This window comes from Heptranchias perlo, chromosome 1 (assembly GCF_035084215.1).
Source record: "Heptranchias perlo isolate sHepPer1 chromosome 1, sHepPer1.hap1, whole genome shotgun sequence".
NCBI classification, from domain to species: Eukaryota; Metazoa; Chordata; class Chondrichthyes; order Hexanchiformes; family Hexanchidae; genus Heptranchias; species Heptranchias perlo.
The window spans coordinates 139,665,449-139,693,259 of NC_090325.1; the positions used below are offsets into that span (position 1 = coordinate 139,665,449).

Here is a 27,811-nt window from a genome sequence, read left to right on the forward strand (position 1 = left end):
CGGGAAAATCCCTGTGGAAGTTCGACTACACCAATACTCTTAAGCAAAGAAAGCTGGGAGACATAACTAGGCCACACTGTAACCCAGCACCAACCCAATTCGAATTAGGGAATCAATTCAAATTGGGCTCACACCAGATTTTACATTCTTCTCACCAGCTCTGCCCCCTAGCTGGTTTGTCCCAAAAAAATAGGTTTCTTAATGCTGACTATCAGGTTTTAAAGATTTTCACTAAGCATTTGTCTTTGCCACATTTCCTTACTGCATTAATTTCTCTTGTGGCAAAGGGTAGAATTTTAGTATTGCAAGACTGATTTCCCAATCATTTTTCTACAGTATGCTTGCTTGCAACTGTAGAATAATTTGGAGCAAGTTGCTCAGAGCGAATTCCAATTGTGCTCCAGGATTTAGATGAGGAAGATGAGTTTACAAGGGGACAAAGACAGATGCGACTACACCGGAAGCACGAAGTCCCACTGTTCTTACACCTGCATTTAAAGACCCAGACAATGTTACCTGGCCATCTCAACAGAGACCTATCTTTGCTACACAAGGAAGGCTATCACAGAGTTACATATCACCTCCAGGTTAATCTGAAGTCTACTTCTATCACAGAGACAGCTCTTCTCACAGCTTTTTTGCCATCAGACCTTTCAAAGCCACCGCAACAGATATTTGTCAAATTATCCAGTCTGCTTTCCATAGATGCCTTAAATAAGTGCCTAATACACTATTTGCAAAGGGCAACACCTTCATAACTTTCCCTGTGGAAAGCAGGCATCAGCTGGTCATAGCACAGAATTTCTAACAAGTGACAGGGTTCCCAAGAGTACTGGGTAAGCTAGATGGCACTCAATGGGGCATCAGGGCTCATCACATGGAGAATTAGTTTCCGCTAGAGGGCATACTAGCAATTTCAGTACATCAAAATAAGAACTTCAGTAAGCAATGGACAATGAAGAAATAATATACAGCCAAAGATTTATCCTAATGCTTTTGATTTAGATTATACAAAATTATTCAAGCTTTCGACAGCCTTTGGGATGGTAGATGTGCACCAACCTGATATGTTAATTGAACATTTTGGATATGTGGAAAAAATATGACATTGTCATCCGAGTAATGTTGATCATCCATTACCACCTGGGTACTGGAAACTCCAACACCAAACATCTTAAAAAAACAAAAAGGACAATTCAGCATTACACCAAATTATACAAGTGTGATTTCCCTTCACTCAGCTCATTCTCTAATCCTTTATTTAGAGATAAAAAAGAGATAAACCTGCATGCCAGGATATATATTCAATCTGTAGATTACATTCACCAAATTTTAAACAAAACGAGGGATTTTCTGAGAGGCCAACTTAAAAGTAATTGAAGATCTTAAACTCACCGGTTAGCCAAGTCTATGTATTCAATCATTTAAAATGAGAATAAGGGGGTAACATAAATAATTAATGGAATAATACAGCTTTTCTCTTTCCTTCACTTCTCATATATTGGCTATTTAAATAAGCAGCAGTTTGAAATGTTATTAACCTCCTTTCCCCATCAAAATTTCTTCCCTCCTCTCCCAAAGGCACCAACTCTCAGTGTACAATTCCTGTAACAGCTGTCCTCTAGTATCTCATGTAATACGACTGCTCTTTACACATCAACTTAAATTGCAAATAAATATTCCTTCATGGAAGCACTACAATTTCACCTCACATTTGCATACACTTATTTTCCAGCAAGGACCACTGATCATCATAAGCAGGAACGTGGTGATTTTTCTCACGCTGAACTACAGGGCACTGAAGCCAGCTGTTGTGTCTCTATCACTATTCTGGTTCAACAAACTCAATACTGACTGAATGAATCAGAGTTTATGCTTTTTCATCTGCATGTCTCAATGCCGCTTAAACCCATTTTACTTTTAACCGAGTGCCCTGAATTGTCCAGTTGTGTGAATGAAAAAGTGAAAATATTATAGAATTACACAGAAACAGGCCATTCAGCCCAACAGGTGTTTATGCACCACACGAGCCTCCTCCTACCCTCCTTCTTCTAACCCTGTCAACATAACCTTCTATTTCTTCCTCCCTCGTGTTTATCAAGCTTCCCCGTAAATGCATCGACGCTAGTCGCCTCCACGACTCCTTGTGGTAGCAAGTTCCACATTCTAATCACTCTATGGGCTGCATTTAAAATAATTATAATATACAGCAGTATCATTTTACATATATAATCTTCCATTTATCAATATAGCAATTCAGCGAATACAAAAATAAGTCCAGATGAAAACAAGTTTTGGGGGGGGGGGGGGGGGGGGAAAGGAGGAGAGAAGAGAGAAAGAGGGGAGAGTATAAAAGGTCTTGTGAGCAACTGTGAATCTAAATGAGCAAACTTGGCAAACTGCCAACGGGTACGAGTGACAATGGGCAGAACTGCATGAAATCTAAACTACATTTACCAATTGACTTGTACACAGACTCCATTAGGCTGAAGGTAAGTGAAGTAAACTATTTGACTACCCAGGTCTTCATTTACTTACTAGCTCTGCTTCTTAATTGCCTCCTCACTACAATAAAACGACTGTACTTTGAAATGCAGTACAAAATTGAGCACAAAGTATGCACCTTTTTTGGCTACGCATTATGATACTGTAAAATACAGCAGATACACCTGTACCTGTTGTGTGCATTTTGCAAGGGGATTTTCGAAGAGTGTGCTCCAGAAATAAGCCCATACACCAACCTGATATGAAAGAGTCCCGTGGGTAGAAGTATTTATAAATAAAGAATTCTGTACATTGCCTTCTTGTGTGGGTAGGAAGACAATTCGAAATAGAATTTTTCCTCCTGCTGGAATTACCTGGAGGAGAGAAGAAAAAACAAGTACTGTTAGCAAAAGGTCTCGGAAGCATGATTCCAGTCTATATATTACTTTTGTCTCCTGTGCACTACCAGTTACACTTAATGCATAATTTAAATGTTGCTAATGTGGTTTTGCCATACCTGCAATTATTAAAAATACAGCAGAATGAAAGACCATTATTTCACCAACATCTTACACCAATAGATTACAATTTTTGTTATGTTCACTCCAAATATCCCCCTTCTTAAGCTACTGTCAATAGTAGACACCTTAAGGAATAGGTTTTTGAAAACTTTTAGAAGAACAATTCAACTTATTTTCCAACACAGGAGCTACCCAATACATGACATGTTTCCAACATCAAAAAGTTTGTTTAGGATCACAAACTCAGCACATGCAAAGCTCCACAATTATAAAACAGATTTATTGTTTTAGGCCCTAAAATCAGGCCATGTTCTGCACTCGACTGTACAGTCTTGAGACGTCTGGCTTTTCAGGAAGTAATCATGTTTGGATTTTCTTTAGCTGCAAAACTGTGGCCATGTTCCTATGCACCAATCCTGCATTGCTCAGGAAGTTGTGTCACAATTAAATCTTCATAAATGTTTCCCAGTGGATTGTCATAGTAAAAGCTGGTATACAACATGCACTGGCATAAGAGTCACAGCTGGCAATGCCCCCTCCCCAAAAGAAAAATGTTCTCAGGATATTAGGGCATTAAAAAATATGCAAAGGCAATTTTACAGCCCTTGCAGACACCAGCACATTGAAGGCACATCACACAATTTCCACCAACCGTATCACAGAAAACGAAGCTCCTACAAGTAAAAACTTGAACAAAGTCAAATCATGTAAGGTACAAAAAAAAGATTTTGGCAATTAAAAAAGCTTCCCTTCAGAGAGACAACCTCAAAAAGCGTTATGCTTTTCAGTAGCTAGTAGTGTCCTAATGTTTAACGTCAATGAAAATTAAGCTATCAAAAAATGCAAATGTAATTAATTAAAAAAGCTTCAGTCCAGGCATGTATGAGACGAGTACCCTGAATACCAAGTGCTAGACACAATATTTCTCATGGAAACTGTATACAAGCCCCTATTTAACTCAATGGGATTGACATTAATGAACCAGAAAAATATGAAAATATATTTCACACGGGTTAGTCTAAACAAAATCAAAGCAACAGAAATCCAATAATCAAGATGAGAGAAATTTAATGAATCTTAGTTAGTTGTGTTTAAGTGTGTACATTCTCTCTAGGTTTAATTTATTTAATTCTTCAAAAAAATTATAGAATGGATACTTTAAAAACAAGGTTGTATATTAACAATGCTTGGTTCTTACAGTGCCCAAAAGGAAGCAATTAAATATAAAGACCCATTTAGCAGTTTATGCAGGTCACACAACACATTTACCTTTTTTGAGAAGTACTAACAAGCAAAAATAGAAACTATTACTTGTAGCTGGTTTGTCATCTTTCAACGGGGCGGGGAAACAGAGACCAAGATAGACAGAGATCAAAGGTTGAAAATTATAATTCATCTGTCTGATGCTTCACAGCTTTCACTGTGTATCATAGAATCATAGAAAGTTATGGCACAGAAGGAGGCCATTTGGCCCATCGTGTCCGTGCTGGTCGAAAAGGAGCTATCCAGCTTAATCCCACTTTCCAGCACTTGGTCTGTAGCCCTGTAGGTTATGGCACTTCAAATGCACATCCAAGTACTTTTTAAATAAGTTGAGAGTTTCTGCCTCTACCACCCTTTCAGGCAGTGAGTACCAGATCCCCACCACCCTCTGGGTGAAAAGATTTCTCCTCAGCTCCCCTCTAATCCTTCTACCAATTACTTTAAATCTATGCCCCCTGGTCACTAACCCCACTGCTAAGGAAAATAGGTCCTTCCTTCCTTATCCACTATCTACACCCCTCATAATTTTATACACCTCAATTAAATCTCCCCATAGCCTCCTTTATCCCAAAGAAAACAAACCCAGCCTATCCAATCTTTCCTCACAGCTAAAATTCTCCAGCCCTGGCAACATCCTCGTAAACCTCCTCTCCAGTGCAGTCACATCTTTCCTGTAATATGGTGACCAGAACTATGCACAGTATTCAAGCTGTGGCCTAACCAATGTTTTATACAGTTCGAGCATAACCTCCCTGCTCTTATATTCTATGCCTCGGCTAATAAATGCCTTTTTAAACCACCTTATCTACCTGTCCTGCTACCTTCAGGGATCTGTGGACATGCACTCCGAGGTATCTTTGTTCCTCTCTGCCTATCAGTACCCTTCCATTTATTGTGCACTCCCTTGTCTTGTTTGCCCTCCCCAAATGCATTACCTCTCACTTTTCCAGACTGAATTCCATTTGCAACTTTTTTGCCCACCTGACCAGTCCATTGATATCTTCCTGCAGTCTACAGCTTTCCTCCTCACTATCAACCACATGGCCAATTTTTGTATCATCTGCAAACTTCATGATCAAGCCCCCCACATTCAATCCAAATCATTAATATATACCACAAAAAACAAGGGACCTAGTACTGAGCCTCGCAGAACCCCACTGGAAACAGCCTTCCAGTCGCGAAAACACACGTCAACCATTACCCTTTTCTTCCTGTCATTGAGCTAATTTTGGATCCAACTAGCCACTTTCCCTTGGATCCCATGGGCTTTTACTTTTTTGACCAGTCTGCTATGTGGGTCCTTGTCAAAAGCCTTGCTAGAATCCATGTACATTACATCAAGCGCGTTACCCTTATCGACCCTCCTTGTTACCTCCTCAAAAAACTCAATCAAGTTAGTCAGACTCGACCTTCCCTTAACAAATCCATGCTGACTGCCCTTGATTAACCCCCGTGCCTTTCTGAATGACTATTTATCCTGTCCCTCAGAATTGACTCCAATAATTTGCCCACCACCGAGGTTGGACTGACTAGCCTCTCTCCCTTTTTAAACAACGGTACAACGTTAGCAGTCCTCCAATCCTCTGGCACCACGCCTGTAGCCAGGGAGGATCGGAAAATGACGGTCGGAGCCTCCGCTATTTCTTCCCTTGCTTCTCTTAGCAGCTTGGGATATATTTCATCCGGGGATGGCGATTTATCTACTTTCGAAGATGCTAAACCCATTAATACTTCCTCTCTACTATGTTTATTCCATCCAATATTTCATGCTCCTCCTCCTCCTCCTCCTCAACTACAATCTCTGCATCGTCCCCCTCTTTTGTGAAGACAGACCCAAAGTATTCATTAAGAACCATACCCACATCTTCCGCCTTTTTGGTCTCTAATAGGCCCGACTACTCTTTCCTTAGTTATCCTCTTGCTCTATGTATTTAAATAACATTTTTGGGTTTTCCTTAATTTTATTTGCCAGTATTTTTTCATGCCCTCTGTTTGCTTTCATAATTTCCTTTTTAATTTCACCCTTGCACTTTCTATACTCCTCTAGGCTTTCTGCAGTATTGAGCTCTCGGTGTCTGACATAAGCTTCCCTTTTTTGCCTTATTTTACCTTGTATGCTCGTCATCCAAGGGGCTCTAGATTTGGCAGTCCCACCCCTTTTCTTTGTTGGAACATATTTACTCTGAACCGCTTGAATCTCCCCCTTGAATTCCTCCCATTGCTCAGACATTGATTTACCTTCAAGTAGCTGTTTCCAGTCCACTTTTGCTAAATCACTTCTCAGCTTAGTAAAATTGGCCTTTTCCCAATTTCGAACTTTTACTCCTGTTCTTTGTCCTTTTCCATAACTACGCTAAATCTAACTGAATTATGATCACTACCATCAAAATGCTCTCCCACTGATACTCCTTCCACCTGCCCAGCTTCATTCCCTAAAACTAAATCCAGAACTGCCCCCCAACCCCCCGTCTTGTTAGGCTTGCTACGTATTGGATAAAAAGTTCTCCGGAATGCAATTTAAGAATACTGCACCCTCTATACATTTTGCACTGATTGTATCCCAGTTAATATCAGGGTAGTTGAAATCCCCTATTACTGCCCTATTGTTTTTGCACTTCATAAATTTGCCTATATATTTGCTCTTCTATCCCCCTGACTGTTTGGGGTCTCTAATACACTCCCAGAAGTACGATTGCCCCTTTTTTGTTCTTCAGTTCAACCCACATGGCCTCATTTGATGATTCTTCTAACATAGCATCGCTCCGCACAGCCTTAATTGTTTCTTCAACTGATATTGCCACCCCCTCCTTTTTAAACCCCCTATGTATCTCGTCGGAAAACCCTGTAACCAGGAACGTTGAGCTGCCATTCCTGCCCCACTTTAAGCCATGTTTCATTATTAACTAAGATATCGTACTTCTGCGTGTCTATCTGTGCCCTTAGCTCATCTGATTTATTCACTAGACTCTTTGCATTGAGGTATATACCATTAAGCACTGCCAAACTCCTTTGTTGTCTAGTTTCTAACCTTTGTTTCCTCTGCCTTCCAAACTTACATTCATTTTCTGCCTTCCATTTCCAGCTCTGCTTCTCTCCTTTCTGAATCTATACTCAGGTTCCCATCCCCCTGCCAAGCTAGTTTAAACCCTCCCCAACAGCACTAGTAAACCTCCCCGCGAGGATATCTGTCTCGACCCTGTCGAGGTGCAACTCACCTGGCTTGTACAGGTCTCATCTCCCCCAGAACCGGTCCCAATGCCCCAGGAATCTAAAGCCCTCCCTCCTGCACCATCCCTCCAGCCGCACATTCATTTGCTCTATTCTCCTATTTCTATACTCACTAGTGCATGGCACCGGCAGTAATCTGGAGATTACTACCTTTGAGGTTCTGCTTCTTAATCTCTTTCCCTTAAAATCTGTCTGCAGGACCTCATCCCTCTTTCTACCTATGTCGTTGGTACAGATATGGACCACGACCTCTGGATGTTCACCTTCTCCCACCAGAATGTTCTGCAGCCGCTCAGTGACATCCTTGACCCTGGCATCAGGGAGGCAACATATCATCCTGGAATCACGTATGCGGCCGTACTGTACTGAACTTCATAACCAAACTGCCAGATTAGATGATCACATGGCTTTGCAAATAGATAAGAATATCTTAGATCACAGAATAGGAAGGGCCTATTTCCCTTAGCAGCAATAACCAGGGGGCATGGATTTGAAGTAATTGGTAGAAGGATTAGAGGAGAGTTGAGAACTTTTTTCACTCAGAGGGCAGTGGGGTCTGGAACTCACTGCCTGAAAGGGTGGTGGAGGCAGAAACCCTCATCACATTTAAAAAGTACTTGGATGTGCACTTGAAGTGCCATAACCTACAAGGCTATGGACCAAAAGCTGGAAAGTGGGACCAGGTTGGATAGCTCTTTTTCGGCTGGCACAGACACGATGGGCCGAATGGCCGTAAATTTCTATGAATAATTTGCAGTGTGAATACTTAGTTCTGTGATTGACTAAATTAAACCACATAAGGCTATTACTGTAATATAGAATTTAGAGGCAATGTGGAGAAATCATAAATAGAAGAAAATTACATAAGAAAATCAATTAGATTCTTTACATTAAAATGTCTATGTGGAAGGGAAGAGAAGGGCAAGGAACAACACAGAAACTTAGTAGTGCAATTAATTGGGTCATGCATGTCCACAATTGGGTCATGCATGTCCACAATTCTTCATATCAATACCAATTTCATCCATGCCACCAAGGGAATAAGTCAAAGATTTTGCTTGTATAACTCCAAGGAGGTGGTTAAAAGGAGTAGTGGACAGAATCTGCGATCAGTTGCCTACCCGGTTTCTTATCTGGGTATTCCAGGACGACGAAGGGGGAGAAAAATTCCTGCTCCTGATTGGTATTGATTAGCCATCCTCAAGTGAGGATAAGATTGGATCCTTGGTCTCCCTTCATCACATGCACATTTGCAAACAGCAGAATTGAGAAGCTCCCGAGCCTCGATAAATGATGCTTGGAACCAGCTATTAGAAAGCTTCCTGCCAATTGCTTTATGCAATGGATAGCAAGAACTCAGCTGGGTTGGGGGAAGAGGTGGTCAAAACCATTTTCATGTTACTGAAATTTACAGGAAGCATTTCTAATACGTGGTTTATGAAGAGCTTTACAACGTGCATTGAATAGGATAACAGACTTCTTTCATAACTACGTATTATTGCAATGGGGTACATCTGGCATCATCTTCACTAGAAACTTTTTTTTTAAATGTGAAGGATGTTAGGTACTAATCAAAACTGTGATCCATTTTTGCAACTTTCTACAGAACAGTTGCAAGTTGTTTATGATGGTTTTTAAAAATCTATTTCATGCTTACATGCTATGTATCCTCTATGCATTTAAATTACATACTGAAGACCTAGAGAATGGGAATAAGCTATACTGCTGCAAACTTTTGGCCCCCAAAAGCTGCAAAGTAGCAAACATGCTATGTATTTAGCACTCATAAGGAATAATTCAAGGAAGTCAAACTCTTTTCATCCCGTTAACTATTCAATAATTACTGAATGAGTCAAAATGCTGTTTTTAGTAACAGCAGAGCAGTTAATGCTGTCGCGCTGACTGATGCACAGGTCACCCCTGCATGTAACCGTCCCCCAGGAAAAAGAAATTAACTCTCATGTAGGCTGCACTTTCAACTGATTTTTTGATTTTAAAAACTGCAGTCTATAATGAGTTATTAAAATAAGCAGCTCCTTTAAACCATTACATACAAATATCAGTAAGCCTTCAATATAATTTTGAAAAGCTAGAAATAGTTATATCTACTCAACATCACGAGGCTTTTTTTGGCTAATGAATAAGCACTGCCAATATGGATATTAATTTTCACATCAAAACATTGGCATCCAAAGTTAGGGGTATCACCACTTGCTTAAGCTGACTGTCTGCAGGCTTGTGAATACTTACCATGCTATCTACAGGAGGTAGATGAAAATGTCTACTCAACGTAAACATTGAAACCAATGTGACTGGCAACTCCCAGCTAGGATTCTGTATATAAAACTCTTCAACTCTGGGCTGCCCCACTGGCCTAGTGACAAGAAAAAGCAAAATAAGGAACTGATTAAAGTTAGGTATTTGGTCCAGCATACAGCAACAAGATACATATCATAACATTACTCTACTGGTTGCCACATTTCCCTACATTACAACTGTGATTACACTTCAAAATTACTTCACTGGCTGTGAAGTGCTTTGGGAGGTTTGAGGTCAGGAAAGGCAAGTTCTTTCTTTAATTTGTCTAATGTTTTAATCTCAATTTACTAAGGTCCATAGCAATACTAAAAATGTAAACCTGAAGCAGTTAAGTGTCTGATGAAAATTAATGTTATTTTCTAACATAACATCCTGATTTGCTACATTAAAAATGTTTTAAAAAGTTGTACCAAGAAAAACAAGACTAGCTTTAATAGTCCTTTACTGAAGCCTAACTAGTTTAGGAGAAATTCCAAGAGTCCACTGAGACTTTTCTTCAAAGACAAACTCCAGGAGGACAAGCTCCACAAATGAGAGACGGAAAGTAGCCACCATATTCAGTTAATGTCACAGGGCCGAAAGTTACAACACATATTGACAAGCATTTAAAAAGGCTACCCATTTCAAAATTACAATATCACTAACTACCTTCATCCTTTGTTCACAAACACTCGCTTGATCGGGTATGTTTTGAAAATGGTTGCAGTTTTTGCCACCCACATTTCTATTTTGCCCCTTCAAAAGAAAAAATTTACCCAAAATATGTCACTTTAAACTTAATTTTTCTTTAAAATTGAGAACTTCCAGATTGTGCCATACAGAGTATAAAAATGTCAAAAAAGTGCATGTGAAGCAGAGTGTGTAGGACATGGTTCACACTCATGTGTCACTACCATATGCTGAGCAGTGTGTAGCACATGGTTCACACCCATGAGACACCCTTGCATGTGAAGCGGACTGTGTGGGACATTGTTCACATCCATGGGTCTCCCCTACGTGAAGCAGAGTGTGTAGGATATGGGTCACACCCGTGGGTCTCCCCCACATGAAGCACAGTGTAGCACGTGATTTACATTAGTGGGTCACCCCCACATGTGAAGCAGAGAATGTAGGAAATGGTTCACACACATGTGGTTCACACACATGTGGCACCCCACATGAAGTGGAGTGTAGGAAATGGTTCACACATGTGGCACCCCATGTGAAAGAGTAGGAAATGGTTCACACACGTGGCACCCCATGTGAAGCAGAGTAGGAAATGGTTCACACACGTGTCACCCCATGTGAAGCAGAGAGTGTGTGACATGGTTCATGGCAGTGGGTCACCCTACTTGTAGTTCCTGATTTCAGCACAGAGAAAAGAAATCCCAGTATCATCCTAGGCTGCCCAGTGACCACAACCCATCAATGGCAGACAAAAAGATAAAGATACAATGCACAAAGTGGATCGGCTGTCCGTTGTAGAACCTGTCCGATTTTCGTTCTATTGATATCAATGGAATGAAAATCAGGCAAGATCTACAACAGGCAGGTGATACGTTCCACTAGGTTACTGCCCAGGCAGCGAAGTTGAAAATTATACTGCTTCCCCTCATCCCAAGTGTCATAAAAGGCTTGTTGTATCATAAACATAATTACATTCTACCGTGCTTCAATTTTTAAAAGTGACCTGAAACAATCTCTCAGTAGTTACAAAACACAGGAAAAATAGCAGTATAATAGTTTTCAATTCCTATAATAGACAAGTCGGTGATGTTAAAAAAAAACGTAGATTTTTATAGCACATTTCACGTCCTCGGGATGTCCCAAAGTACTTTGCAGCCAATTTGAAGTGTAATCACTGCCGTAATGTAGGCAAATACAGAATCCAAGATGTGTACATCAAAGTCCCACAAACAGCAATGAGATAAATGACCAGATAATCTGTTTTAGGTGTGGTTGTGGGATAAATGTTGACGAAGTCACTCCATAGTGCCACGAGATATTTTTCCATCCACCTGAGCAGACAGACTGGGTCTTGGTTTAACGGCTCATCCGAAAGACCACACCTCCAAGAGTGCAGTACTCCCTTACTGCTGCACTGTGAAAAAAAGTAAGCTCCAACAGACTATATACTCAGATCTCCAACCTAAGAGCGTGAAAGCAGTAGTTAATATTTTATGCAAGATAAATCAATGCATTTGTATAATCGACATTATTGCTTTGCAATTTCAGTCATCTGAATTTGAAGTATAACGTATTTTGTTCTACTGGCTTTCTTCAGCATGAACCATTTCAATAAGCCGTAGAAATTTTCAACAATGTTAGCAATTTTTAAAAAATACCTTGTAGCAAACAAGAGAGTATGATTTTATTTCATTCTTCGCTTTATGTAGGCCGCACATATGGTAATACAGCAATGCAAACAAAATGAAAAACTGTTCCAAACAATTCCGAGAAATGTCAAGAATAATTTGATTATTCAATGGCAAATAAGCTTTGAACAAATCTTTGTTGCATGGAGTGTTAGCCTGAAGAATTTCTTCATGATTTCTCAAATAGTTAACTCTCAAAGACAGTGGAGAGACTTTGAGGGGAAGAGTGGAAATAAAAATAGATCATCGTCCCTCACATGCTCAATCTGGTAGCGGTTTGTGATGCAGGGGAGGCACAAAGATGGCATGAGAACACTTTACAAAATGTAAACTTAACATAAAAGTAAAGTTTTGTATTTAAGTACCCTGATTCTATTGCAGCAAAAATGAGGCAAAATTGATTTTTTTTTTATGGGCTTGGATTGCCTATGTTGGATTACATATCGCTATACTGCTAGATTCAGTATGTAAGGGGTTAACTCCATACAGTATCTTTTTTCCCCCAAACACTAATCCCACAGCCTAAATGTTCATTTAGGCTCACAATGGTGTTCTGAAGTGGTAATTAGTTAAACATGCTGCATCGATGCTGTTTATATGGAAGTTACTGAAGCTGTCAAGAATGGGAAACCCCTAGGGGTCAGTAGCTAGAATCCTCACTTTTACTGATAAACATCTTACACCATCAATAAAAGATTGTCTTCATTCAATATTGGTAACAGCCATTCTGGTTTGATTAAATCATGAAAAGGTATATTGTCTACCCATAGTTCTACAGGCAGGCCTCAGTCTGAAGCCCTCTATGATTCTCAGATCAGTGGACGGGCATCCTAACTGACTGGCTTAAGGAGCATTCTCTTAGTCAGAGACGTCTGTGGTTTTGTGGCCAGCAGAAAAGAGCTGTTGGTATTATTAAAAGTCTGAACCAGCTTAACTTTGAAGGGTTAAGTTAGAAAAGTTCTCTACCATAGAGCCCACTTTTAGAGAGAAAGCAAGTGTCGCTAATTGGTTTCATAAACTGAGGAGTGTAGGAGAATTTGTGGTCGCGTTGTATGAACTGTATACTGTTCATGGTGCATTTTATGTCAATAAACAAGTTACTGGTCAAAACCTGTACCTTGTCTCTGAAGAGTGATTATTCTTGTGTAAAGAGAAAATAATTCACGTGGTAGCACTTGTTATATTTCAGTAGCTAGTATATGGAGTAAGGGTTCTGTGTTATGTTCGCCGAGTCATGTTATCGTTTAACTAGATCTTTGGCAGAAAAAGGAGCACTTCAGATCACAGGGTGACGCGAGGTCCACTTATGGGAGTGACTGATAATGTTGAACCTGAGAATATCTAGTATTAAAACCCAAAATTTGTGCAAGGAACTTTGTGAATCAAAAATACTTGCTACATTGAATTGTGGAATTACTGTAAAAATTACCAAAGTAAAACAAGTGTGAGGATAACCAAATAATTTAATTAAAAACAAGTATTTTAAAAATTAGATACATAAAACAAACTATGTAAAAAAAAAATGATACAGCAGCTGAAAGAAAGTCGAATAATTAGTGCATGCTAGAACTTGCATTTTTGAAAGTTTTACACACCAATTAAGCTCAACTTAATTTAAAAGAAAAGGCTGATTGTAACCAATCTAGGTCAAGGATGAAACTGAATTATTAACATGATATAATTATAATTCACAAAAGATATATATCCCATTTTAACCATGTAATTGATTATTTATACAATGCATTTATGGGTTAATTTATATAAACATTCTCTCTCTTTCCTGTTTCCTCAGCACCCCCCCTCCACACAAAAAGTTGTGCTGAAACAAAATTAACTGATTTGAGATTCCTTCCAAATTAGCATATGGACAATTTTGGTCTCCCTATGAAACATGTTATTTCTGCATATAAATGAATCATAACTGTTTTAGACAAATCAAACATTTTGTGAATTACTTACAATGAATATTTTAGCAAAAAAATGTTCACAACCACAGAGATTTAAAATCTAGAGGAATTTACTCATCTTGAATCCATTTCCATAACAGTTATTGGCATATAATACATTACAAAAAAAAATTATAAAACCCAAGACTGAAAAGATGTTCATTGGTGCAGTTTAAAACCTGAACTGAGGCTGATTTTCACATCACTACTAGGTAGGTATTTTTCCTCCCTCACTGATAAAATGTCTTAATATGAAATTAATCCCTTATCTGCACTGCCATTGGTGGCAGCCTCAGCTTCAGCAGCATTGTAAGGCAAATGAGGCAACCCTTAGTATCAAGAGGCTCCAAGACCCAACCTAAAGGGGCAAATTTCCAAAGGCAATGACACTTCCTGCAGCAATATAAATGCTAGAGAAAGAGGCCTCCACCATCTTTTCCGGTTATTGCAGGCAATATTACAGAACCACTTCTTGAAGGAGCACCATAATATAAAAGGCAACAATGACTATTTTAAATCTGGGATTAAACCAAGCAATACATGGATAAAGTAAACCATGATTGCAACATTTATCAATTATACCTCCCTCACAACAGAATCCACTCCTTTTATAACTGGTTTCTCACTCAAACTATATTTTACCTGAAGACACTGCAGACAGCATCTACTCTACTTCTCCTGGCCTACAGCAGTATTAGAGACATTATGACTATTAATAAAAGCACTTACTGTGTACCAAAATCCAGCAGTAGAGGCTGAAAATGCAAGGTGCCTGTACTAGGCCCGTTTGCTGAGCTGAAAGAGATGAAAGTGAAAAAAAGTAAAATTGTAGACAATTAATGGCATAAATGCTTTTCCTTGCATGTCGAGTCCAACTCGCCAATGCCATAGATGCTCAGTATATAAAGCAGCATTTAGTCAATATAACCCAAGGGCACTGCTTTGCTGGAGCTGTCAACTGTCCTTACACAATGCAAGAGGAACACCGTATTCCACAAGTTCAAATGCCCTTGCAATGCATCAAACATTTAGCAGGTTTCAGTATGACAACATATCAAACTGTTAAAATTGGCCCTCACATTTCCCAGAAACAAAAAAATTGGTAACAAAAAAAAAATCACCAAGAACAGCCAGTTTAATTAGGCTTTGGGGAGAAAAGGGAAGGAAGATTAATATAGAGGAATACCGAAGACTGCTTTACATGATACAACTGGTGACTATGACTGCACAACAGACAAAGTAATGAGGCAGTCACCTCCATAAAGCTGAGCTTGGTTTTAAAATTCATACCGACCATGAGTTACATCAGCACTTTCAGTATAAGTATAGTTGTTTCCAAATTGTAATTTACTCTGCAATCAATTCTACAGGGCACAGCAGTAACTGATAATCCCACAGTACCAGATGTGCATTGCTGCTGACTTTCAAAGTGGCCTCATAATATTTTACATGCTCCAGGAATACAAAGGTAAAAAGATTTACAAACACTCAATCTCTGCCCATAATCAGTATTCAATTAAACTTTTCAGTGCACAAAGGAAGGACGTTGGTCTGTGGGAAATATTTTGCAAGTGACTAAACTGGCTAGTTTTCATACTTCAGTGGATGGATGCACAGCATTTGATTTAAGGTATGAAAATACTAGCTCAGCAACATGCATTTGCTTCATAATCAATTCTGCAAGCCTTAATGCACCCATGCATCTGAGCTGCAGAATGTAGCCACCGCACACTTAGAAAGATGTTTAACAAAGTATGTTCTTGTATTATTCCCGCCATTTTTATATAAGGATTATTCATTTCACATATGGACTGGTGTGATTTGAATGCTTCAGGTAGTAAAGCACAGATAATTGGGTAAAGCAATGCAGGAAATATAATTTTGGAAAAAGACATGCTGATATTGCATAATATACATTAACATGCCATTTTTAATTTGCCACAGCTGAAAGGACTGTGGTTAACCTGCTCAAAACCTCTGTTACAGATATCACTGTCTACAAAGAAACCTTATTTTCAAAAGTTTTTTAAAAAGTGCTTTTTTATTTTTACGGTTTGTTGACCGACGTCCCTCTAAAATAACATGCCGAGTATGTTGAGGGTTTAATACCCAAGAGGTAAGACTTAGCAGCAGCATTTTAAATACTGCACATTTTGAGTGACTCATATTTTGTGGTCCAACTCACTTTGGTTTACAGCACAATTTTCACACCAGTAGTACCACTAATAGTTTTCCACACGTCACAAAAATGTTATATCAAATTTCTGATTTCATTGCCCTGCATCTTACCACCAAAGCGCAAAGGTAAAGTGGGCAAGCCATAACATATTTTCAATATTAATTTAGCAATCCTAAATTTAGTAGCCTCAATACACTAGCACTTTTGCACTAATCTAAGTACTGAACATTTAGCACAATTTCAATGCTAAAAAAATTACACCATTGTAAGTGATATTTTTGATGATACTATAAACATTTAACTAAGCAATACATCATTTTATAAACTTATGGGCTTGCTATGCATTAACATTAGTTAGGAACATTTTCTATTGCTATTTAGCAGAATCATGTACAGTTCTCAGACTGATTATTCTGAAAATGGGAATCAGTTGAGCCCATGACAGCCACATTACCATTCCTGTGTGCTCAAATCCAGATGACAAGCCATGTATACAGCACATTATACTTCACGAGCACACTCTCAAACACTGTCATATATACATGAATACAAATATTTAACAATAGGTCTTAGTGCCCCTGGGGTGGGTCGTGGGGGGGCAGGGGGAGAAGGAGGAGGAAAGAGTCACTCAGAGTTCCCACTAGATCACCATCTAGTGGCTCCTGCCAGAAAATGTACAGGCATGACCACCTGGAGACATAACTAGGCTTGGCTGTGATGCCCTTCATGGTCAAATAGCTCTCTATCCAAGTCAAACTGTGATGAGATGCATGACCAGATAATCTGTCATGGTGGGGTTGGTTGAGGGAGGAATGTTGGCTAGGACACGGAAAACTTGCTGCTCCTGCTCTGCTTCCCAATGCAATGGGGTCTTTTACATTCACCTGAACAGGCAAATTGGACATTGATTTTAAAGACTCATCTGAAAGATAGCTCCTCCAACAAAGCAGCTCTCCCTCATACTCAAGTGAAGTGAACTGTTGCCAATGTGCAATAATTTGGCAATACTAGACAATGCATCTATAAATTCCTGATTTGACAATTTAATAAATATTGGTTAACAAATTACCACACAAATATTGAGCATTATGGCTCAGTATTTACAGCATAATTGTGGAATGATAATTTAAGTATATTAGAGTAAACTAATTTATATTTGGGGCATTACAGCTTTGTTAAACATGGTTTACAAAGCAGTTGAAGAACCATTCCAGAAATCTAGACAATATAGCTGTACTCCACAAAAATTAATAATGGATTGAAGTCCCTACCTAACTTAGAGACTTCAGTGCCAAACAGCAAGAACAAATCTCAAATGGTACTGTATACAGTCATCTGAATTTCAAGAATAGACAATCCCCCTCTGATCACTCCAGGGTAATAGCTATAAATATAAAGTATTAATTTTACAGGAATACCTAATTCAGACTGGGCCCAGTTTCAAGCCAGCAGAGGCAGTCAGTGTGCACACCATTGTCCCAATTTTAACTCAGGGTGGGAATCAGAATGGCTGGGGCCAAGGCAGGCAGCAAACCATCCTGATCAACAGTCTGAGGCCCAGGGGATTTCAACACTCAGGCCTCATCTGCATTATTACCCCCCCACCCCCCGCCCCCGCCATTTAGTTGTCCACCTGAAACTGGCGGGAAGCGGCACAATGGCAGTCAGGTGAGGGGGTATCGGGAGGGCCTTGTGATCGGGGTGACAGGAGCCCTTGTGGGGCCCAGAGGATCACTCCTGCTCCTCCTGGTCCCATAAGGAAAGTAAAAAAGTTTACAAAACATGCCTATTTGGACCTCTTCTGGCCACTTCCCCACTCAGGCCACTGGTCAAAATACCAGACAGGCCCCAATGACATCAACGCAGCCCGATTTGCATATTTAAAAAAGGACCCTGGCAGTTTCTGGTGGGTGTCTTTCGTGCCTGTTCAGAAAAGCAGATCAAAATGGAAGACTGCGGGAAGGGAGCACGACGTTGGCAGATAAGTCTCCCAGGCGATGTTAACCGCCCACCCCCCAGTTTACACTGAGCGGGCAGGGTTACAATCAATGTCAATGGGAATCAGGGAGAAAACTCTCCAGTGGCTCAAGTCATTGCTGGCACAAAGGAAGATGGTAGTGGTTGTTGGAGGCCAATTATCTCAGCCCCAGGACATTGCTGCAAGAGTTCCTCAGGGCAGTGTCCTAGGCCCAACCATCTTCAGCTGCTTCATCAACGACCTTCCCTCCACCATAAGGTCAGAATTGGGGATATTCACTGATGATTGCACAGTGTTCAGTTCCATGCGCAACCCCTCAAATAATGAAGCAGTCCGAGCCCGCATACAGCAAGACCTGGACAACATCCAGGCTTGAGCTGATAAATGGCAAGTAACATTCACGCCATACAAGTGCCAGGCAATGACCATCTCCAACAAGAGAGTCTAACCACCTCCCCTTGACATTCAACAGCAATATCATAGCTGAATCCCCACCAATATCTTGGGGATTACCATTGACCAGAAACTTAACTGGACCAGCCACACAAATATTGTGGCTACAAGAGCAGGTCAGTGGCTGGGTATCCTGCAGCGAGTGACTCACCTCCTGACTCAGCAAAGCCTTTCCACCATCTACAAGGCACAAGTCAGGAGTGTGATGGAATACTCTCCACTTGCCTGGATGAGTGCAGCTCCAACACTCAAGAAGCTCACCACCATCCAGGACAAAGCAGCCCGCTTGATTGGCATCCCATCTACCACCTTAAACATTCACTCCCTCCACCATCGGCACACCGTGGCTGCAGTGTGTACCATCTACAAGATACACTGCAACAACTCACCAAGGATTCTTCGACAGCACCTCCCAAACCCGCCATCTCTACCACCTAGAAGGACAAGGGCAGCAGGCACATGAGAACACCACCATCTGCACGTTCCCCTCAAAGTCACACACCATCCTGACTTGGAAATAGATCGCCGTTCCTTCATCGTCGCTGGGTCAAAATCCTGGAACTCCCTTCCTAACAGTACTGTGGGAGAACCTTTGCCACACGGAATGCAGCGGTTCAAGAAGGCAGCTCACCACCACCTTCTCAAGGGCAATAAATGCTAGCCTTGCCAGCAACACCCACATCCCATGAATGAATAAAAAAAAACCCTCATATCACTGGTGCACAGGGCCAGCCACAAAAGAGGATAAGTGAGTGCAATGCAATTTCTGTAAGATCTTTAAGAAATACTTTGCAGTCAGGTATTGGGAAATTTCAAGATTGAAAGGGAACTAGTCCAGATAAATTGGAAAGAAAAACTGGCAGATAAGACAGTGGACTAACAATGGAAAACCTTAAAGTTGGAGATGAATAATGCACAAATTCCCACAAGCAGCAAGTTGGGGGGGGGGGTACAGCAAAAGCTGGAATTCCTTGTTTGAGTACAGAAATTAAAATGAAATTTAAAGAGACATACAAAAAACAAAATCAAGCAAAGTACCGAACATATAAAGAGGCAGCAAAAAAAAAACAGAAAGACTAAAAGGGGTATAAAGAAATACTGGTATGTAACAAACTGAAATATTAAATGATTTTATAAGCACATAATACTTTTAGAAAAGGCTGGGCAGATTAGAGATGAAAAATAAAATCTCCCCATGGTGGATGAAGGAATGACAGATACGAAGTGAGTGTTTCGCCTCAGGTTTTTTTTAAAAAAGTGTGGTAGTGGGAATGAAAGAGTACAAGAGGGGGAGATGGAGCAATTAGGAATATAGGAACAGGAGTAGGCCATTCAGCCCCTCAAGCCTGCTCCATATCCCTTAATACCCTTGGCTAGCAAAAAATCTATCGATCTCAGATTTAAAATTATTAATTGAGCTAGTATCTACTGCTTTTTGTGGAAGAGAGTTCCATGCTTCTACCACCCTTTCAGCAGAGAAATGTTTCCTAACTTCTCTCCTGAATGGCCTGGCTCCGATTTTAAGGTTATGTCCGCTTGTCCTAGACTCCCCCACCAGCAGAAAAAGTTTCTATCTACCCTATTGATTCCTTTCAAAATTCTAACATTCTGGTGAATCTGTGCACACTCCTTCCGAGGCCAATATATCCTAAGGTGCGCTGCCCAGAACTGTACACAATACTCCAGATGCGGTCTAACCAGGGCTGTACGGTGTAGCAAAACTTCCTCCCCTTTATATTCTAGCCCTCTAATTATAAAGACTAACATTCCATTAGCCTTTTTGATTATTTTTTGTACCTGACTGCTACATTTTAGTGCTCTATGTACAAGGATCCCTTAATCTCTTTGGACCTCCATTGTTCCTAGTTTTTCACCATTTAAAAAGTACCCAGATCTATCCTATTTTGGTCCAAATTGGATGACCTCACACTTAGCCAAGTTGAAATCCATCAGCCACAGTTTTGCCCACTCACCTAATCTATCAATGTCTCTTTGTAATATTATGCTCCCATCTACACCAACGATGCCACCAATCTTTGTCATCGGCAAGCTTGGATCCTATGGCTCTCTATTGTGTTAGCCAAGTCATTAATAAATACAGTGAATAGTTGAGACCCCAGCACAGATCCTTATGGGACACCACCAATCACTATCTAATTGTACTCAAATTGGAATGATGTAACTATAGATAAAGTAGTAGTTCTGAAAAGATTGGTGGAACCCAATTGGAAAAGGCACCGGGGTCTCTGATGGCATACATCCTAGAATGCTGAGCAATTCAGAGTGGAAATAGCAGAGGCTCTGACTACAATCTTTCAGACATCCTTGAATATAGAAACTGAGGACTGGAGGGTTGTCAATGTAAAACCTCTCCGAGATGGAAAAAAGGCTTAAGCTACTAGATAACCACAGACTAGTCAACCTAGCATGAACACTGGTTAAGCTTTTAGAGGCCATAATAAAACAACTTGTATTTATATAGCACCTTTAACCTAGTAAAACGTTCCAAGGCGCTTCACAGGAATGCTATCAAAGTTTGACACCGTGCCACATAAGGAGATATTAGGACAGACAACCAAAAACTTAGGCAAAGAGGTGGGTTTTAAGGAGCGTCTTAAAGGAAGAGAGAGGGGTAGAGAGGCGGAGAGGTTTAGGGAGGGAATTCCAGAACTTAGGGCCTAGGCAGCTGAAGGCACGGCCACCAATGGTGGAGTGATGAAAATTGGGGATGCGCAAGAGGCAAGAATTGGAGGAGCGCAGAGATCTCGGAGGGTTGAAGGGCTGGAGGAGGTTACAGAGATAGGGAGGGGCGAGGCCTTGGAGGTATTTGAAAACAAGGATGGGAATTTTTAAATCGTGGCGTTGCCGAACCAGAAGCCAACGTATGTCAGCAGGCATGGGGTGGATAGGTGAAAGGGACTTGGTGTATGTTAGGATATGGCAGCAGAATTAAAATGAATATACACTTAGAAAGACATGGGTTAATTAAGGAAAGCAAGCGCAGATCTGTAGTCAGCAAGACATATCTGACTATTTTAAGAGTTCTTTGAGAAAATAATGGAAATAATGGAACAAATTGCTAAGTGAAATGCAGGGGGAGGCTCAGTATAAAGATTTTCAAAAAAGGTATTCGATATGGTGCCCCTCAGAAGGCTTGTTGATCAAATGAAACAGTACGTCGTATTAAAGTTAACTAGAGAACAGAAAACAGTAGTGGTTAATGGATGTTTTCAAACTGGAGGAATATAAACACTTATGTTCCTCAGCAGTCAGTCTGGACTCTGGTTTAGGGGCACAATTTCAAAATTTGCAGAGAACACAAAAATAGGTAGTGTGGTTAACTGTGAGCTAAACTGTGAGCATCTTCAGGAAGACAAAAGTTAGTAGGTTAAGCTTTTAGCAGAAAAGTGAATAAATATTTTGAAAGAAGAAAAACTTAAAAAAGAAATAATGAAAAGGGCAGGGAACAGAACTAAATGCATGGCTTTTCCCAGAGAGTTGGTGCAGGTAGGTTGTGAACGGCCTTCCTCTCTTCGGTAAAATTCTAAGCTTCTAAATTTTATGGCCAGTAAGAAACCATCTATCTCCCAATAATCTGCTGCCCTAAATCCTATAATACACCTTCAGGTTGCAAGCGTATTACCCTTTCACCTACAGCCTTGGTGAGACCACACCTGGAGTATTGTATGCAGTTTTGGTCTCCTTACCCAAGAAAGGATATACTTGCCATAGAGGGAATGCAGCAAAGGTTCACCAGACTGATTCCTGGGATGGCAGGACTGTCATATGAGGAGAGAGTGGGTCGACTCGGCCTGTATTCACTCGAGTTTAGAAGAATGAGAGGGGATCTCATTGAAACATATAAAATTCTGAAAGGGCTAGACAGACTGGATGCAGGGAGGATGTTTCCCCTGGCTGGGGGGTCTAGAACGAGGGATCACAGTCTCAAGATACGGGGGTAGGACATTTAGGATTGAGATGAAGAGAAATTTCTTCACTCAGAGGGTGGTGAAACTGTGGAATGCTCTACCACAGAAGGCTGTGGAGGCCAAGTCACTGAATATATTTAAGAAGGAGTTAGATAGATTTCTGGACACAAAAGGCATCAAGGGATATGGGGAGAGCACGGGAATATGGTATTGAGATAGAGGATCAGCCATGATCATACTGAATGGCAGAGCAGGCTCGAAGGGCCAAATGGCCTACTCCTGCTCCTATTTTCTATGTTTCTATGTCATACTGCTCACTGTGCTAAAAATGGCAACCAAACAAAATTAAAATTCCACAACACTAGACAAATTTAACAAGGTAATCATTTTAATCTCAGGAGTTCTACTGACTTGCACAAACCAGACAAGCACAACTCTTGTGTACACGTTCAGTCCATCAGTTGTTTGAAATTCTATGCTAGCCATCTATCATCCTGCTCAAAAGGGCTCTGCTAATTCATATTGTAAGATCAACAATATAGTTTTCACCGATCATCAAATTTGACAGAATGCAACTGCAAAACTCCTAGGTTTACTATTACAATAACCAACAGAGCAAGACTCTCCAACGAACAAGTGTGGACCAAATCTAGACAGACCCATTTGTGAACTAAGCTGCAGGGCTTCAATCATGTCAGCTGTCTTAAAAGCTACAATGACAGATATCATTTGCATTAACAATGGAATATAAACCATGTGTACATTAAGTAAATTCTCCAGTTTGAAAAAAAAGGATTTCACACCTCACTAACCTGATTTTAAATAGCATGTTTTGGTAGCAACAGCAATTTTTTTTTAGAAATCTGTTGAATTAGATCGCCAGCAAATTTACATTCAGATTCTCTTCCCACCACCCTATGCTTCACCTTATGTTCTTGGACAGAAAAATGCAATGTCATAAGTGCACATAAAATGCAAACAAGTAAATATTAGGAAAATAACCAAATAAGTAAATTGATCAAGCGTTATTCAATACAAACTAATCTAAACACCTCCTTGTACATACAATTTTTATGCCACAGTAAACAATCCTATCAGCATTTTTCCTTCTTTAAAAAAAATTGTATTTCTCTTGTAACAAGACTGCATATAGGTGGAATTGATAATCTTGTGTGCTCTACAATTACAAGAAACCTTGCTATTTTTCTGTATATGAAAGATGTTCAATAGGGCAACTTCTTTGGATGGATGTCAAAGCATCAGTTGATAAGAAGTTACTTTCATGGGAAGCAGATGACTTTGGGATTGAACCAGCACACACTGATAAAGAAAATACCACATTCAGTTTAACATTTTACACAATGTTGTGTACTACTAATTTTATCTCCAACATTAACTTTACAAAATGTTTAATTGGCAGCTAAAAACTACAAAATATTGGTGGGGGGGGGGGGGCGGGGGGAACAGTATGTCATATTGGAAAAAGCACACAACATTAAAAAATGATGTAGTGCCATAAATATACATCTAACAATTGAAAAGTCAAAGATGCTGATAGGCAGTGCAGTATATTGCTTGCAATAACAAGTGGCTACACACTTCAGAAGCAATTCAGTAGCTGTAAAAGCACCTTGGGACTTCCTGAGCTTGTAAAAGGCACTATAGAAAGCAGGTTCTTTCATTATGCCAAGGACAGGAGACCATGGCTGAGCAAACAAGGGAGGTGCTGAGTTGAAATCTGCACATTTCTCCAGAGGTTGGGAGGGGGGGGGGGGGGGGGGAAATCAGATTCATCCACCTTCCCACTGCACTCTTGTGCACCGCCTAACAATGGAATAGCGGTATTTATGCTAGGAAAGGTGCAAAAGGAGAGAAGTTAGAGACATCTTTTACTATATGAGTTATCAAATTATTTTTGGATAGAATTTGGAACTAAAAACTATAAATTAAAATGGTTTACTATTTTATTCTGAGCCAGGCTTGGATTGTCAAATGAAATCCATAATGAACTTTGACAAGTATTCTTTTGTGTTTGTAAATAATTAACCAGAAGTTTAAGCTTTGGCCACTGCCAAAGCTCAGTGAAATACACAATAGTTCTGAATGATGAAAGTTTGCCAACATCCAGAAGTTATAACATTAGTTGATTACACAACAACAGAACCGGTTTTTATTATACACAATGTGGTTATTTAAAAGTATGTTTCTTTTATGAGGGCTGAAAAGTCAGCGGTTAGGCTTCAGTTACCCTTGCAATTTGGTTGCTCCAGTGATGTGATTCTTGGAATTGTTGACCAAGGATTGTCACATTTCTACATAAAAGTTTCCTACATTTCCAAGTTAGGTGCATCCAGAAATCAGAACTCAATGCAAGACAATGATTCATAGAATTAATGGCAAGATAGCTGGCTAGATTGAAAACTGGCTTAACACCAGAAAGCAGGTGATGAGAAATACAAAAAAAAGGTGTCTAGGAAGCAATTAAGCTCTATAGGAACTTGTCTGGCCAGAGGTACAGCATTTGCAAACATTACAAGTTTCCTCCTACATACTATGTTTACTTATGACACCAAGCTATGTTGCCAGTTGACTAATGTAAATACTCAAAGTCAAGACAAATTTAGCTGATGGGTTAAGAAAGGCAGCTAAATTTTAAATGGGTAAAAATATTGGATAATGCACATTGGAAGAGGAAATATGTACAGTGAGTAGGGGTCCACTAGAGAAAAAAAAAAGTACAATATTTACTGGAAGTATTTAGTTAACGTGAAGTTATTAATGAGACACTAACCAAGTACTCGGATGTATTTCACTGGCAATTGATTAGAAGCTGAAACAGGTTATTGTAATTCTGTATATTCTATATGTGGCCTTATGAATTGTATACAAGTGTTAGCAACTTACCTTGAAATGAACATTGATCCACTGGACAATCTAAGAACAAGAATTATTCCCCTGCAACCTCTTCCGCCAAGAAGGACAAGAGCAGCAATATCATGGGAACACCATCACCTCAACTTTCCGAGTTGGACATACATTGCCATTCCTTCACAGTCACTGGATTAATATCCTGGAATTGGCTACCTAACACCATCGAGGGAGCACTATCACCTGCAGCAGTTCAAGGAGATGGCCCACCATCACCTTCTAAAAATAACAAATGCAGCTGTGCCGGTGTTGCCCACATCCTGATAACAGAAAATTCTGCATGAATGAACCAAAATGGTCAGAGGCACCTTTGTCATCCTTAACTATCTTGTGATCTTAGGAGTGTCCAAAACTGATCAAAATATTCTAACTGAAGTTTGACTCGCACTCCATATATAATTGTATTATTGCCTTGCTTTGATATTCTACACCTCTAATGATGAAGCCCACCATCACTTCAGACTTTTTGATCACTTTTTGCATCTGCGAGCTAGCTTTTAATGACTATACTTGAACCCCAAATCCTTTTCATGGAACACCCCAGCACTTCTCTACTTAGATTATACATCTAAAAGAACATCTCTTTTATCCCAGTTCACTATCCATGCTACAAGCCTAGCTCCAACTTAACGTGCTTCAATTTTAGCTAGCAATCTCAAACGATTTTTTATCAAATGTTTTCTGAAAATCTGTATATGAAATCCATTGATCCTCCATCCCTGAAAATATGCCACCGTCATTTAAGAAACTTTTAAAGAGATGGCACTAAGGTATTATAATGTGGAAAAAAGTGAATTCTTTCAACATTCTTTCAACTTTGTAACTGCATGTAGTAGATGGGCACATCAGAGTATTTTGAATTAAAAACAATCTTCCTATTTGATGGGCCCCATCATCTGATTAGACTCTCTCCATTGTTCCATTTCCTTACAGCAAGACAATTTTGGTTTTATGTCAAACGCACCCACGCTACTACTGCCTCACTCTTCACCCACTGAACTAGATGACCAACATCTTCACATTGAGTGTCTGGCTTTCTGGTTACTATCGGCCATGGCAGCACCTGCTGTTTAAGTGAATGATTAAGGCACATTGTAGCATCTGAATAGTGGAAATACAGTCATAAATTATCCAGAAAAGATAAATTGCCCTTATTTGGGAATTACTGTTTGATAATAGTGTGAACTTTCTTTATTCAGCAGGATAAGGGTAACTGGAGTTCTAATTGCTAAGTAACAAGGTGAATCTAGCACAATAGCCTTTCCTTTGAATGTGGCAAGAACAACACATTAATCATAAGGTACACCAGCCAAGTCTCAGATATGCATTGATCACATGGTACAGGTGATTGTGTTTAAACAAAGCAGCCTAGAAATTCCATTAGCACTGTTGTGCCAACAGAAGTGCAGCGGAGCAGAGCTGAATTTCCACCTGCCAGTCTGGCTGCGCCATGACCCCACCCAAATCCTGGGGACAGGGTTATTTAAATATTAGGGGGGCCCATGCCAATACCAGTGCTACTGGGGCACTTAGTCCACAGACCCTGCAAGATTTCACAGCCTGGCCTCTCTGGGATTGATTTCCATTTCAACACAGTGTCATGAGGCCTATGTTCAGTCCTGTGCAGTAAGTATGCCTGCTTCATAAAGGTGCAGTTACTGTTGGCGTATAGAAGGCATAACTGGTAGCATTTCCAGGAGGCCAGGATCCCTCCAGATGCCTCAGAAGTAATGTCAGGTTAGAGGGTACAGGAAGGAGCACTTGCGCTCCTCCATCACATGTTCTTGGAGTGAGAAATGTATTCCACCCCAATTTCTTTTCCCTCTGCTCTCTGAATGTCAGATTTATGCCCCATGGAAGAGAAACATTTCTAGGCTCGTGCCAGCCTGGCTCAGTTGGCAGCACTCTCACTTCTGAGTCAGGAGATTGAGAGCTCAAGCCCCACTTCATGACTTAGTACATAATTTAGGCTGACACTTCAGAGCAGTGCTGAGGGAGTGCTACACTGCAGGAGGTGCCATCTTCTGGATGAGTCGCTAACCTGAGGCCCTGTCTGCCTGTTCAGGTGGATGTAAAAGATCCCACAGCAGTACTCAAAGAGGAGCATGGAGTTCTTCCTGTATCCCAGTCAACATTCCTCCCTCAACCAACACCAGAAAAAAACAGATTACCTGGTCATTCATTCATGGGCTACCGTATTTATCTACATAACAGTGATTGTAGGTAATT

General features: G+C 40.2%; 1 protein-coding gene across 4 annotated transcripts in view; it reads right to left on the reverse strand.

The window, feature by feature from the left end:
• The window catches only part of tmem131l (transmembrane 131 like), a 143,718-nt gene that overhangs the window by 51,873 nt on the left and 64,034 nt on the right, over window positions 1-27,811 (reverse strand). For all 4 annotated transcript variants that reach the window (XM_067991802.1, XM_067991812.1, XM_067991821.1 and 1 more), the window contains exons 4-7: window positions 14,845-14,910; window positions 9,747-9,870; window positions 2,742-2,858; window positions 1,063-1,173 (exon numbers count right to left, since the gene is read on the reverse strand). In XM_067991802.1, the coding sequence (XP_067847903.1) occupies window positions 1,063-1,173; window positions 2,742-2,858; window positions 9,747-9,870; window positions 14,845-14,910 (418 nt within the window). The remainder of the gene's footprint in view (window positions 1-1,062; window positions 1,174-2,741; window positions 2,859-9,746; window positions 9,871-14,844; window positions 14,911-27,811) is intronic.